Source organism: Strix uralensis, chromosome 18 (genome assembly GCF_047716275.1).
Source record: "Strix uralensis isolate ZFMK-TIS-50842 chromosome 18, bStrUra1, whole genome shotgun sequence".
Classification (NCBI taxonomy): domain Eukaryota; kingdom Metazoa; phylum Chordata; class Aves; order Strigiformes; family Strigidae; genus Strix; species Strix uralensis.
The window spans coordinates 17,627,340-17,642,469 of NC_133989.1; the positions used below are offsets into that span (position 1 = coordinate 17,627,340).

The 15,130-nt window shown below is 52.6% G+C and overlaps 1 protein-coding gene and 1 pseudogene across 1 annotated transcript; both read right to left on the reverse strand.

Moving 5' to 3' along the window:
• The window catches only part of LOC141951641 (uncharacterized), a 45,852-nt pseudogene extending 36,087 nt beyond the window's left edge, over nt 1–9,765 (reverse strand).
• Nucleotides 9,766–10,143: 378 nt separating this feature from the next.
• On the reverse strand, nt 10,144–11,850 carry LOC141951642 (inositol 1,4,5-trisphosphate receptor-interacting protein-like 1). Its single transcript, XM_074888156.1, has one exon. It carries the CDS (start codon nt 11,677–11,679, stop codon nt 10,144–10,146), a length of 1,536 nt encoding a protein of 511 aa, XP_074744257.1. The 5' UTR covers nt 11,680–11,850.
• Nucleotides 11,851–15,130: the final 3,280 nt, after the last annotated feature.

Consider the following 15,130-nt stretch of genomic DNA (forward strand, 5'->3'; position numbering starts at 1 on the left):
GACAACAAGAAATGCCAATTCAGCCTCTGCTGTCACTGTACGAGTCTTTCAGATAGGAGAGAGTACAACCATCATCACCAGGTCTCCTTTAATAACAATTCCAACAGGGGCATCAAGGACTGAAGAGGTTCCACAGAAGCATCCTCGGTGGACCTGCCACCTGACTTCAGAGAAGGGAACATCCACACTTCTCCTGCAGGAGTGGGGATCAGCAAAGCAAACTGATCATGATTCATCACCTCGCCTCGCAGAGGTGTCGAACAGTCTTGGTGGAAGAAGACAAAAACAAGCCCCTCCAAGACCAGTGCCTGTTTGCTTACAACAGGCTACTGGTAAGGGAGGCCTGTCCTGTTCTGCTGTTGGCTACTCTGAGCCTGAAAACACACAGACCTCTCTGCTCTGCACTGCTGTAGATAGATTTAGGAACTGTTAAAACAACGACTGTTCATGTGGGACTGCCCTACAACATCCAGCAACAGCAAGCGTTTGCCTTTCAGACTGAGCAGTGTGGTCACAGCAGGGGGTATCTCCCATCCCCACAGTCTGCTGACACTCCTCCATCTCACGCCCCTGCCTCCTGCAGTCAGCACCAACACAGCCTCGATGGAGCCACAACTTTCACACAGCAAGTCACCTGTGCCAGAAATAAAATGCATTCTCATTCCACTCTGGCATCACGTCTGACATTCCCGCAGCCTTATCCCTACCTCACGTTCACTGCATCATTCGCTCTCCTTCAATTCCAGCTCCTCCCAGGCCCTCATCCAATCCGCCGTCAGTTTTCCAACATCTTCTTGAAGGGCTGAATTAACCTCTCTGGCTTTATCGAGGTGCTCCCGCAGGAGAGTGTTCACGTCTGCCAGATTCTCACACCTTGGAAAGGGAGAAACAGCAATGAGGTCACGGAACAACTGCTGTCCACAGGCAGCACCCCCATGACTTTCCAACTCCTCAACGCCGACTGTTGTCAAACTGAGAGGCAGCAAAAGTGACTTCTAGGATTAACTAAGATCTCTCTGTGATGGCAAAATCATTTGCTTCTCCTTGCTCTGAGCCTTCAATTTCCATCTACAGTTTAATTCCCCCTTCCTTTGATGATGCCCACAGCTAACGTCTTGCCTCCCCTTCGTGCTCTGTGATCACTGGGTGCATCACCTTTCTCCATCACTGTCCTGACCACCTCTCTTCCTCCACTCTCCTCAGTTTCTATGTCCTTTTCCCTTGCAATGGTTGTACCCACCACTGCCCTCACCTTCTCCTTAAGCCTCTCCCTGTCTATACTATACACTGGGTAAGACCTGTAGCAAAGACCCCACCTTGCTGACCCAGTAAACTGCACACCACAAAGACAGCACCATATACGTAGGGGAAACAGCTTTATATGAAACTTTACACTGAAAATTGAAGGCACTGCAGGCTTATGACTTTGTGGCCACAGACTGACATCCCACCCAGGAAACATTTCCAGAACAAAATTTAAAGAACTGCTGCCCTGTGAACAAGCACAAAACTCAGTTTCTAGATCAAAACATGGTCGTGTTTCTCCCACCTTAGCTTGCAACATATGTAACTGTCCTGGTTTAGCCAGGATAGGGTTAAGTTTCCCCGACAATGGGGGGGGAGCTCTAGCCAAGTTATTCAGATACCATGCCGACGTCACATCCTGGTGCCGAAGCGGGACAAGGGGTTACCGTGTGTACTGTGGGATTGGCTCTGTTCTCACTGCTGTATTGGTAGAGATTTTGCTCTGTTCACTGTTATTACTGTCATTCTTATTGTTATTGTTGTTGTTTGTTGTGTTGCTGTTGCACTGTTGTATTAAACCTCTCCTTATCTCAGCCCCGGGGCTTTGTATTTCACTCCCTTTGTGGGGGAGGGGCAGCGGCCGCGTGGTCTCAGACCCCGGCAGGGGCTAAACCACCACAACTTTTGGCGCCCAACGTGGGGCACGAGAAGGCTGAGATAAGGACAAAAGGAAAAGGTGTGTTAGAGCCATCTGTTAGGTGTAATTTTTTCTGTTTTTATTTGCATTTGTTTGATAAGAAACGTTTGCAATGCTGACCAATTTGCTTGCGTGGTGGGGCTGGATTAATCCTTATATCCCCTGTGTGTTCCCAGTGCTGGGGTTTGTTCTTGGTGGAAAATGTATCAAGGGTCTAGTTCTGCTCTACTGGTTACTGTCTGCTTATAATGGGCTCGTTTCGCTGCTTGTGGGGGTGAACCGCTACCTGTTTGCTGCCTGGGCTTTTGTTTGGGGTCTCACCCCCTCTATGGGTGAGCCAGGGGAGGAGATTCTCTCGGTTTTTGAGAGTTTCAGCTATCCCTGGAGCCTCCTGGCCACTGTGTTCACGGCACAATGCTTTCTAAATGTCTGCCTGATCTTGTTTTGGGCCATGCGGTATTTCTCCAACAATAGCACCACCTGGAAACCTGCCCCGGGGGCAGATAGTTGTAAATGGCAAGGTGTGTGGGAAAAGATGGGCAAGTGCCTGAGTCAGTGGTCACCCCTAATGCTTTGGGATTTCACTCTTGACCAAATGAAGAGTCCTGATAAACTGGTGGAGCATTTGGAAAAGGTGTGCTGCCAATCTGACAAACCCCGGGAGACACAAATCCTTGCGATGTGCTGGGGGCTTGCCCATGCTTACCGCATCGCCCTTAACGCTGATCACTGCCCTCAAGGGGGAGAAGGGGCTGCAGGGTCTGAAAGTGAACCTACTGGTACAGCAGCTGGGCCAGGGGGACAGGCAGTGCCAGTACCAGTCGCCTCCACCAACACAGCAGCTGGGCCAGAGGGACAAGCAGTACCAATATCAGCCGCCCCGATACGGAAAACCAAATACACCAAAAAATTCCCTCGCAATGTACAGGGTGACAATGAGCCAGGCCCATCACGAGAGCAGGAGGAAGAGCCAGAGGTAACCATCCGATCTCTATCCCTCAGTGAGTTGCGAGATATGTGGAAGGATTTCAGCCGCATTCCAGGCGAGAAAATTTGCACCTGGCTGCTCCGATGCTGGGATACTGGAGCTGCTGGTTTGGAATTGGAGGGGAGAGAGGCCAAGCAGCTGGGACCTTTAGCCAAGCAGGCTGGTATTGACAAGGCAATAGGGAAACAGGCTCAAACCCTCAGCCTTTGGAGGCGACTCCTGCTAGGTATAAGGGAGAGGTACCCCTACAAGGATGATGTTCTATGTCGGTTAGGCAAGTGGACCGACATGGAGAAAGGCATTCAAAACCTCAGGGAAATGGCTGTGTTTGACATGGTCTATGGTGACCTGAATGATGAGCACTCACCTATGGATCCAGATCTGGTCCCTTGCACACAGTTGATGTGGCAGAAATTCCTGCAAAGTGGACCAGAGGGACATTCCAAAGCATTAGCAGTAGCGTCCTGGTGGTGAGACACCCAGACTCTGACAGTGGACAAAGTGATTATCCAGCTCCAGCAATATGAGGGAATTCTCCCTTCCTCCCAACATGCTTTGGTTTCAGCTGTAGAGGAACCGTCTCAGAGGCTCCAGAAAGTGGAACAGGACATGTCCTATGTTCCACCTGCAGGGGCTGATGTCTCAGCTATTAGAAGCAGGCGCTTCCCCACCCAAGAGAAGGGCAGTGGAAGGCACACACCACGGGGCACCCTGTGGTTCTTCCTCCGCGACCATGGGGAAAACATGAGAAGGTGGCATGGACAGCCCACTTCCGCCCTAGCTGCACGAGTACAGCAACTGAAAGGGAAGACCACCATGAAAGGGGAGTCTTCCAAGAGAGATGCAGCTCCAGTGTCCAGTCGGAAATCCCCCAGACAGAATAGAATGGCCAACAGTATGCTTGACCCTCTTGAGGGGACCAGGAAGTCATTCTTGCAGGAGTCACTCTTAGATCAAGTGAATGATGGTGAGCAGGATTAGAGGGGCCCTGCCTCCAGCCAGGTGGAGGAAAGGGATAATCGGATTTACTGGAAGGTGTGGATCCAATGGCCTGGCACATCAGAACCACAAGAATATAAGGCCTTGGTAGACACTGGCGCACAGTGCACCTTGATGCCATCAAGCCACAGTGGGGTTGAATCCATCTGCATCTCTGGAGTGACGGGGGGATCCCAACAGCTGACCCTATTAGAAGCTGAAGTAAGCTTAACTGGGAAGGACTGGCATAAGCACCCCATTGTGACTGGCCCAGATGCCCTGTGCATCCTAGGTATAGACTACCTCAGGAGAGGGTACTTTAAAGACCCAAAAGCGTACCGGTGGGCCTTTGGTATAGCTGCCCTGGAGGAGGTTGAGCAATTGTCCACCTTACCCGGCCTCTCAGAGGACCCCTTGGTGGTGGGGTTGCTTAAGGTTGAGGAGCAGCGAGTGCCAATTGCCACCAAGACGGTGCACCGGCGACAGTACCGTACTAACCGAGATTCCCTGGTCCCCATCCATCAGCTGATCCGTCGACTAGAAAACCAGAAGGTGATCAGCAAGACTCATTCACCTTTCAACAGCCCTATATGGCCAGTGAGAAAACCTAATGGCGAATGGAGACTGACCGTGGACTACCGTGGCCTGAATGAAGTTACGCCAGCGATGAGTGCTGCAGTGCCGGACATGCTAGAGCTCCAGTATGAGCTGGAGTTGAAGGCAGCCAAGTGGTACGCCACAATTGACATCGCAAACGCGTTCTCCTCCATTCCAATAGCACCAGAGTGCAGGCCACAATTTGCGTTCACTTGGAGGGGTATCCAGTACACCTGGAATCGATTGCCCCAGGGGTGGAACCACAGCCCCACCATTTGCCATAGACTGGTCCATACTGCACTGGAGAAAGGTGGGGCTCCAGAACACCTGCAGTTCATTGATGACATCATTGTATGGGGGGACACAGCTGAGGAAGTCTTTGAGAAAGGAAAAAAGATAATTGAAATCCTCCTGAAGGCCGGTTTTGCCATCAAGCGACAGAAAGTTAAGGGGCCTGGAAGGGAGATTCAGTTCCTAGGAATAAAATGGCAAGATGGGCGTTGTCACATCCCAATGGAGGTGATAAACAAGATAACAGCCATGGCCCCACCAACCACCAAAAAGGAGACTCAGTCTTTCCTGGGCGCTGTGGGGTTCTGGAGGATGCACATCCCAAACTACAGCCTGATTGTGAGCCCTCTCTACCACGTAACCCACAAGAAGAACGATTTTAAATGGGGCCCAGAGCAACAACAAGCCTTTGAACAAATTAAGCAGGAGATTACCCAGGCAGTGGCCCTCGGGCCAGTCTGGACAGGGCAGGATATTAAGAACGTGCTCTACACCACAGCCGGGGAGAATGGCCCTTCCTGGAGCCTTTGGCAGAGAGCACCTGGGGAATCCTGAGGCCGACCTCTAGGCTTTTGGAGCCAGGGATACAAAGGCTCTGAAGCTAACTATACCCTGACTAAGAAGGAGATACTGGCAGCGTACAAAGGAATTTGAGCTGCCTCAGAAGTGTTTGGCACTGAGACACAGCTCCTCCTGGCACCCTGACTGCCGGTGCTGGGATGGATGTTCAAAGGAAAGGCTCCCTCCACACATCATGCAACAGATGCCACGTGGAGTAAATGGGTTGCGTTGATAACACAACGGGCTCAAATAGGGAACCTTGACCCCCCAGGATTAGTGGAAATGATCATAAACTGGCCAGAGAGCAAAGATGCTGGGATGTCACCAGAACAAGAGGTGAAGCGTGCTGAGGAGGCCCCACCATATAACGAGCTGCCAGAGGAAGAGAAGCAATATGTCCTGTTCACTGATGGGTCTTGTCACATTTTGGGAAAACATCGATGATGGAAGGCTGCGGTGTGGTATCCCACACGAGAAACCACTGAAGCTGTTGAGGGACAAGGTGAATTGAGCCAGTTCACAGAGGTGAAAGCCATCCAATTGGCTTTGGAGATTGCTGAGCGAGAAAAGTGGCCGAGGCTCTATATCTACACTGACTCGTGGGTGGTGGCAAGTGCCCTGTGGATGTGGTTGCAGCAATGGAAACAGAACAACTGGCAACACAAGGTCAGACCCATCTGGGCCGCTGAAGTATGGCAGGACATTGCAGCCCGGGTGGAGAACCTCGTTGTGAAGGTGCGCCATGTGGACGCCCATATACCCAAGAGTCGGGCCACTGATGAACATCAACACAACCAGCAGGCGGACCAGGCTGCTAAGATCAAAGTGGCTCAGGTGGACTTGGACTGGCAGCGTAAATGTGAACTGTTCATAGCCCGGTGGGCAGAGATGCAACATACAGGTGGGCTCAAGATCGAGGGGTGGACCTCACCATTGACACCATCGCAGAGATCATCCACGGATGTGAGATATGTGCTGCAATCAAACAAGCCAAACGGGTGAAGCCCCAGCGGAATGAAGATCGATGGATGAAAGTATGGAGATGCCTGGCAGATCGACTACATCACACTACCACAGACCCGCCGAGGCAAGCGCCACGTGCTCACAATGGTAGAAGCAACCACTGGATGGCTCGAAACTTATCCAGTGTCCCACGCCACTGCCCAGAACACCATCCTGGGCCTTGAAGAGCGAGTCCTGTGGTGACACGGCACCCCAGAGAGGATTGAGTCGGACAATGGGACTCACTTCTGAAATAACCTCATAGATGCCTGGGCAGAAGAACACAGCATCAAGTGGGTCTACCACATCCCCTACCACGCACCAGCCTCTGGGAAGATCGAGCGCTACAATGGACTGTTAAAAACTACATTGAGAGCAATGGGGGGTGGAACCTTCAAACACTGGGACACACATCTGACAAAGGCCACTTGGTTAGTGAACACAAGAGGATCTGCCAGTTGAGCTGGCCTGGCTCAGTCAAAACTTCCACGTGTTGTAGACGGGGATAAAGTCCCTGTGGTGCGCATGAGGGATCTGCTGGGAAAAATGGTCTGGGTTAGTCCTGCGCCGGGCAAAGGCAAACCCATCCACGGGATTGTCTTTGCTCAAGGACCTGGGTGCACCTGGTGGGTGATGCAGAAGGATGGAGAGGTCCGATGCGTTCCACAAGGGGACTTGATTGTGGGTGAAAACACACCGTGAGTTATACTGTGTTTTTGTCAATTTTTCTTTGTTAATGCTAATTGCTAAATGGCAGCTGGATGTGATGCACATGGTATAGAATAAAGGGGTGGATTATGTCCTGGTTTAGCCAGGATAGGGTTAAGTTTCCCCAGCAGTGGGGGGGAAGCTCTAGCTGGGTTATTCAGATACCATGCCGACGTCACATCCTGGCGCTGAAGCAGGACAAGGGGTTATCACGTGTACTGTGGGATTGGCTCTGTTCTCACTGCTGTATTGGTAGAGATTTTGCTCTGTTCACTGTTATTACTGTCATTCTTATTGTTATTGTTGTTGTTTGTTGTGTTGCTGTTGCACTGTTGTATTAAACCTCTCCTTATCTCAGTCTCAGGGCTTTGTATTTCACTCCCTTTGTGGGGGAGGGGCAGCGGCCACATGGTCTCAGACCCCGGCAGGGGCTAAACCATCACAGTAATACAGCACACACAGTTTATCTCCTGGACAGAGGTAAAAAGAAAAGCAAAGAAAGAAATGTGGCAGAAGATGCCTGTGGTGCCAAGTGCTCTACTGGGGACTCTGTTAAAAGCACAGGGTGTGCTATTCAGGGAGAATCAAACAGGAAAACTCATGCCCCACAAAATGTTTAGGACATCAGGGCTTGATTCTAAACCTAAAATGGGGCTCTGCTGAGTAGCTCACCTACTGAATCATAGAATAATTTAGGCTGGAAAAGGACCTTTGGAGGTCACCCAGAGCCACCCCCTGCTCAGAACAGAGCCATTCAGCACGCAACACTATTACTGCACCACAGAACAGTCTGTGGACCTTTCTCCTTTCTAAACAACTTGCCCAGCTGCTTCCCTTGGGGAGACCAGGTAGAACCTGACAGGTTTCCATAAGCATCCAGGATACCAAGTGTAAGGTAACACTTCTTCCCTTTACCTTTGCTGCTCCTCTTCCAACTGAAGCAGTGCTTTCTCCAGGCTGTGGTCTTCTGTGGCTTCCCACCTGCCTGGAGGGGATCCCTTAAGAAGAAAGGGAATGTTTAGTCAAATTCTTGTGTTCCCTTCACTACTGTCAGCATCCACCGCTTTCCCCTCCGTTTCTTTGGCACCTCAGGAGCTTGTGGCTTCCTCCAGGCATAACAGTGTCGTGACCATGGAGGGGAAGGCAGGGGAAGGGTGTTACTCAGTGGGAGTGGCTCTCCTCAGCCTCCCACTGTCGCACTCTCACAGCTGGATATCCTTAACTCATGACTGTGAGTGCTCACTTAGACTTGAAGCCTGGGAATACTCTTCTATCCTTTGTTTCCTCGGTTTACTTTAGCTGTCAGGCAGAAAGAAAAGCAGAGGGCCAGCTCTGTGTGCTGAACGCCACCATTCCTGCCTTCCAAAATGCTATGTTTCAGCTGACTCTTTTTCAGAGACAGCCATATAATGTAACAGGCAGTATAGCCCTCTCCTGAGACCTAGGACAAATGTCACTCCAGCAATAAAGCACTCTTCCACAAAATTAAAATCCTTCTTCAACGGGTTTTCTGGGCTGGCATTTCTGGGACTACTGGCTGCTGTAAGAATGGCAACTGGACAAAACACTGATGAGCAAACTTACAGTGCTTCTTTAAATCACTGGGTAGCAAAACCTTGGTTTCCTCCGTCATTGTTTTCAGGAGCTGTTTGTCTGTGTGAACGAATGCTACGTGCACTATCTGTAGTTAGCAACCTCCACACTCACCCCTCCTGCTCCCAGCTGCTGCTCCAGCTCTTGACACCGAGTCCGGTACTGCAGCACCTGGGAGATGAAGAGAACGAAGATGAGCGAATGCAGCTTGTAACAGACTCAGCTCCTCCTGCACCAGCTTTTCTCTGAGTCTTCACAGCCCCAGCACAGCACATTGCCCAGTGCTGCTGATACAGCCAGCAAGAAGCCATTATGATATAGGGAAGCTTCACCTTGTCTATTATTAAAGAACTTGAGCCAGGGTTTCTTTTCCCCATAGCGTTCCCTGGTCAGCGATGGCAGCAGAATGAGGAGACAGGCCCAGCCAGCCGTGTGCGGCCCATGGCCCCTGTGGACCCCAAACCAGTATTTACAATGGGCGGGAAGTCCAGCGGGCCCTTGAAGTTGGAGAAATGAGTTTTCAGAATCGCTTTTGAATATTTAGCAAGTGCAGTTAGTTCCAAGCGCAGCCCTGCCCAGCCCCTGCAGATCCCTGGCGGCTGCAGCAGACAGCAGGGGCAGAAGCAGGATGACCTGGCAGCAGCGCCGGGCCCACCGTTGGGCTCTGGGCCTGCCCCGACCCTGCGCCCAGCTCGGGCACCCTCCTCCCTCCAGAGCCCTCACAGGAGGCTCGGGGCGGGCCGTGGCAGGGCCCAGCACGCCGGGTCGGGCCGGGCCAGGCGGCTCGCGGCGCCTCCTCCGGGATCGGTGTCCTCCCGCCCGCGGCAGCGCCCATTGGGGCCACGCGGTCGCCCCCCCTCTTCACCCCCAGAATGGCCGCCGCCGAGGCCCCGCTTTCTCATAAACGTGGCATGGACTGCACGAGTGCATGCCTTGAACTGGAGACATCACAAAAGCTTTTGCTAACCTTGCTGGATGTGCTAAGTCTCCCTCGATAAGGCGGTGGGAACCTGAGCTTGCAGGTCACGAGAGGGTATGGGGAATGAGTCTCGTGCTCGTACGGGAGCCAGAGCAGCCAGAGGCCCGCTCCGCAGTCGTGGCACATGTGTGCCCTGTGCAAAGGGCTCCCCGCTCGGACAGTGGGGACTATGCCCGCGTTCCCTGACAACGTGATGCAGAGACACTCACAGATGCAGCATTTGTTCAGACATGGCATTTATTGTCAACTTTGCACAGGGTAAAGCTCCCAGAGGCAATGGACGCTCTCGAGGCAGGAGGGCAGTCGCTGTCCAGGTGCTAACAGGAGTCTCTGTCACAAGCTGCCTCCTTGCAACGTTCTCCACCCGGACACTAGCGAACACACGGAGGGAGGCACATCAGCGTGCCACCTTCTCCTTCCTTTTGCCTGCTACCGGGAGATCATCACCATCTGCCATCAGCTGTGAGCCCCGCAAACACAGCTCTGAGCGTGAAGAGACCTCTTTCACTCTCCGTAGAAGAGCAGTCTTATGAGCCGATCTTGCAGCTGATCGAACTCACGCAGTGCCTGGGCGTGGGCAGCCGGATCCTGCTCCAGGTGCTGGAAGAGGTTGAGGGGCTCGGCCGTTTGGAAGGCTGGGAGCAAGACGATCTCCTTGGGCACGTTCTCATTGGCAAAGAAGAAGTAGTTGAGGCATTTCTCCTCCAGGCAGCGGCGCAGGTACTGCATGATGTCCTCCAGCCGCGGCAGGAGATCCCTCCTGCGCCAGTCTGACAGGGGTATGGTGGTCAGGAGGTGCATCACAGCTGTCTTCAAGGCAGAGGTGGAAAAGCCTGTGCCCACCAGGATGCGGGCACAGAGCTGCAGGCATCTGAGGTGGCAGCTTCCACATGGGGCCTGCCTGCCAACATGCCTGAAGAACTTCGCCTCTGCCACAGCGCAGCTCTCTGGCCACGTTGTGCTTGGGGTGAAGGTGGACTCTCGAGTCTGGCTGCTCAGGAAGATGTCCGAGTCGCCTCGCTGCACCCCAAAGATCACCTCAATCAGGAGGGTTCTCCTGGAGGCATTCATCAGCCGCAGCTTGCAGGAGCGGCGGGAGGGCAGCACCTTCAGACTGTAGCGATGCGACTGAGGCACCGCCACCCAGGCTGAGCTCAGAGCACCCTGCAGCCAGAGAGCTATTTTCTGCACGTCTAGGTAGGAGCCGGTGCAGAGGGTTTGTAGGAGGCTGGGGTCCTGGTTCCTCCTCAGCTCCTCCTCGGGGTGGTGGAGGAAACACAGCATGTCCCTCACCGGCTGCTCCCTCACGCAAGTGCACTCCAGCTCCACGCGGACACGGGATTGCTTTGCCGGCATCTCTCCCGGGGTGCCCAGCTCCAGGTGGAAGGCGTGCCCATGGGGGGGCTTCAGGGGCACGAGCAGGCGGTAGACAGCGTCATCCTCGCGGGGACTCCAACATTCAAAGGCACTGCCCACCCCGATCGGTGGCTGCAGCACTGGGAAGAAACTCTTTGAAAAGCGCTCTTGGAAGACACAGACGAGGGTGGCCACCAGCTCCTCCACCAGCCGGCTCCTGTAGGCCAGGTTCTGCACTGTCCACTGGATGCGCTTTGCAAAAATCCTGGCCAGATCCCTCTCAGCGGGGTCTTCTCCTTCGCTTTCTTCCTCCTCCTGCTCCAGCTCCTCCTGCTCCTCCCACTCTGTGTCGCTGCTGGAGCTCTCTTTGCCGCTGCTGTCCACCTCAGGGCTCCTTCTCCTGAGCCACCAGCAGAGCCCGAGGAGCAGGACCAGCAGTCCAGCAATGGCCCAGAACTGCCACTGCTGCAAGGCAGCAAAGAGCAGTGCTGGCCAGGCAAACCCACTCTGCTCCTGGGTCCTCTGCTTCAGCTCCTGCAGCTCCTGCAGCTCCTGCAGCGACCGAGTCATCGCCTGGCTCAGCCGCGCCCCACGCTGCTGCATGCGCTCACGCGTGTCCTCGTCCAGCTCGTCAGCAACCAGGTGCAGCTGGCCGAACAGGACGAGCAATTGTTTGACATCCATGGCCTGCAGGAGGAAGGAGAGAAGGGGTTCTGTGGGGCTGGGAGGCAGCGAGCCGGTGGCAGGGGGAGGGGGGATGGCAGCCGCGGGGAGCTGGGGACAGGTAAGAGCCTGCGCCCAGCCTTGGCGGTGGCGTCACCGGGCCCTGCCAAAGGCGCTTCCGCAAGCAGCTGGACCCTGGCTGCAGGGTGAGAACCCACCCCCCTGGGGGCTGCGTTTCTACCCCGGCCCTCGTCCAGCCCAGCCTCCCTCCCGCCGCGTGTGCACTCACTGTTGGCGCAGGACACGCTGGGGCGGCGCTGCCGGCTGATGCCTCTTATAACCTTCACCCATTGTGATGTCACAGTGGCCAGAGCGCATCACAGCCACGCCCGCTGCACAGGCCCGGCCTTCAGCCCCAGGCCGGCCCAGCGACTCGCCGCTTCCCCGGGTGGCCAAAGACCCGACACCGCCAAAGTACAGACCCACCCCGCAGACAGCGCTGCCGGGGGCTCCTTTACAAAGCCCTTAGCAAGCGTACGGTCAGGTGACGTGACCCATGGATGCTTCGCTCCTTGAGATCCCATCCCGTGAGATGGAGTCGGCTCCCTTGGTGCTGGCCTCTGACGTGGTGGTTGTGGGTGTGCTCTTGGTGCCTTCATGACACTGATGGGTGTGGGCGGTGCATATCCTGGGGGGTGGCATGGGGCCTGTCCATGGCAGGTTCTCTGTTCCTGCTGTGCCGCCGCGAGAGGACATTGCTTCCAAAGAGACATTTCCCGAGGGTGATGAGGGGGGTGCAGCTGGAGGTTTCCCGGCGGGCAACTGCCACTGCCGACACAACACTGACTTGTCCATGTCCAGCATCTTCTGTTCTGCGGTACCAACTCCCTGGGGAGTGTCTGGGATGGGCAGATTCTCCACCCGGGCCCCAGTGAACACACGGAGGGAGGCACATCAGCGGTGCCTCTCGCTTGGTCCCTGCCCAGCCACAGGTGCCAGGGAATTTCTCGGCCCATGTGAAATTGCCACCACGTCCAGTGACAGTGTGAAGGGAAAGCAGCACGAAGATCATCTTTGATGGGAAGCGACTGATCTGTTTGGCAGAGAAGTGCTGTAATGAAAAAGCACAATAATACAGGTGGTGGCAAGGAACTGAAGGGAAGTTGCTACAAGTAAACTTGAAATTGCTAATGTAGAGGGACCTGTAAAGTAGGACATTTAGTTTTAGTGTTAACCATCACTTGTGTTTTGCTAGCTTTTACTTTCCCCATATTTTGCTGCAATGTATGTAATTTCATTTATACTTTTTCCATAACTACCCTCTGTAGTCATTACCCACTTGTAAGATGTTTTGAAACCTGTAACTCCTTGCCTAGTGAAGATAAGACAGACCTTGGACAGTCTGAAAAACTCCCTGAGTACATCCCTAATAGCAGCAACCTAAAAAACAAGCGTCTAAGAAGAAGATGCCAGTGTCAAGATAAGCGACAGGAAGCTGGTCTAAACTAACCTCCTTGGAACAAACAGGAGCTGAAGGTGAGGTCCGTGAGATACCTAAAGTCCAACTATGTTGACAGTGCGAGGAAGACTATGTGGACCGCTAAGGAGGGGAGAAGAGCCTCACTCTATTGTTACTACGCATGCTCAGACTATGTAAATGAATTCTGAGAACCCATTAGCACAAGACTGCCTTTTCTAAGAACTCTGATGAATTTGTATGCTTTTTGTGTACATTAGTCAGAGTGTTTGGTTAGTCAGTGCGGAACTCGTGGTGGAACGATCGCCAGTGCTGCCCAGTGCTGCGAATAAAGAATACCTGCTGAACAGTTATACTGAATTCTGGTTGTTGAGTGAAGCTCTTTGTTTCACAGTCACCTCTTGCCTGCATGGTTAAAAGGGGGTGCAGTCCCGGTGAGTCTCCATACTCGTTGTGGATTGTCATTCCTGGATGTTTATATAATCAGATCTTAAAAAAAAACAACTATACAATGCATTACAATGAAAATTGAAGGAAGCTGATTAACCATTCTAACAAGGAAGATTGAAACATATCCAATTAACCAATTAATGCTTAATAGAGCAACAATTGCCTCAAGTCTCTTGCCATTTTCTTTATTTGTTGATCTAAAGTGGCATTAACACAATAGCACCAAGTTCAATCACATTCTTCGGAATGCTGCCAATTTCACAAGATTCATTTGCCGCCAGGTTGTCGTCCACGTCTTGATTGTCCATATGGATCCCCATTGCCAATCAGGATGCCAAAGTCATCTGTTCCTCCCAGATCCTAACAGAAAACCAGAACTAGGCCTCGGATCAGAACCCGGGCGTCAAGTTAAAAATTAGTAATTATCCATGGGGCAGTAATGCGGTGAGTTTTTCCACCTTTCCCTAAGGCTTCCCAAGCACGTCGACAATGCCCGTTAGCCTGAGGATAGCACGGGGTGTGCAAACCCCCGGTATTCCTTGTGTGCCCACTCCTGGACCACCCCGGCAGTAAAGTGGCTCCTGTTACCTGATTAAATTGATTTGGGTGTTTCTTTCTCTATCTGCCACGTGTGGCAAGAAGGATCTAATTGCACACAGCACTTCCTCGCAGTTTCTCACTGCGCGACTCCCACAGGAGGGGGGGTTCCAGAGATCTTAACCCCTTCTCCGGGCCTGGTTTTAGCAAGCTTTTGAGCCAGTTGTCACGGATGAAAGTATTAACATTGTGATGGTTTAGCAGGAAATCTTGATTTATTAATAACTAACAGCAATTTATCATCACAAAATAATTCGGAAATGTTGAAAGAATGAAAAGTGACTTATTTACAGATTCACACTTACTTACTTAACGGTACCTTAATTTATACATATGTACATGCGCATACACAAAATGTACAAACACACACACAGAAAAAAAAGTATCTGGATCCAGTAGAATGAAGTACGTACCCACCAATAAATAGAGAAAGAATGGGTGAAAGAGAAGCTAGCTCAAAGGAAAATTTCCCTCTCAAGTTTAGAGCAAATACTCACAATGACTTGGCATTCCTCAACGGGTGATTATTGAGACTCGAGCGGGTGGACTTCGCCCTGGCCTTCCATCAGCTCTGGTAGCAGACGACACCTTAAGGGTTTTTGGTACCTGAGAGGCTCCAGCTCAGGGGAGATGATGGTCACAGCCCACTGTGATCCAGGAGAGCTCAAAGGGTCTCCCTTGCGGTCGCCATTTATAGGGTCCAAGATAATTGACTTTTGTCACATCCCTTCTGGTGCCTTCCAGCAGTTGCACAAGAATTTGATGAATGTGCAACTCTGTTATTGTTCCCATTTGACCCCATCCCAGGCACAGGTGTGCCAGGCCCTTAGGAGATGATGGGCCATTTTAACCGTTTCCGAGCAATTGGGAGGGGCAGGAGCCAGGTTCGTTAAGGGGGTGCCTTAACATTCTCAGTCCTTATCTCCACAGATTGGTGTATAGCTCGGG

Bases quoted from the DNA above. Each gene is read 5' to 3' on its own strand.
- LOC141951642 (XM_074888156.1), bottom strand. From the start codon at position 11,679: ATGGATGTCAAACAATTGCTCGTCCTGTTCGGCCAGCTGCACCTGGTT.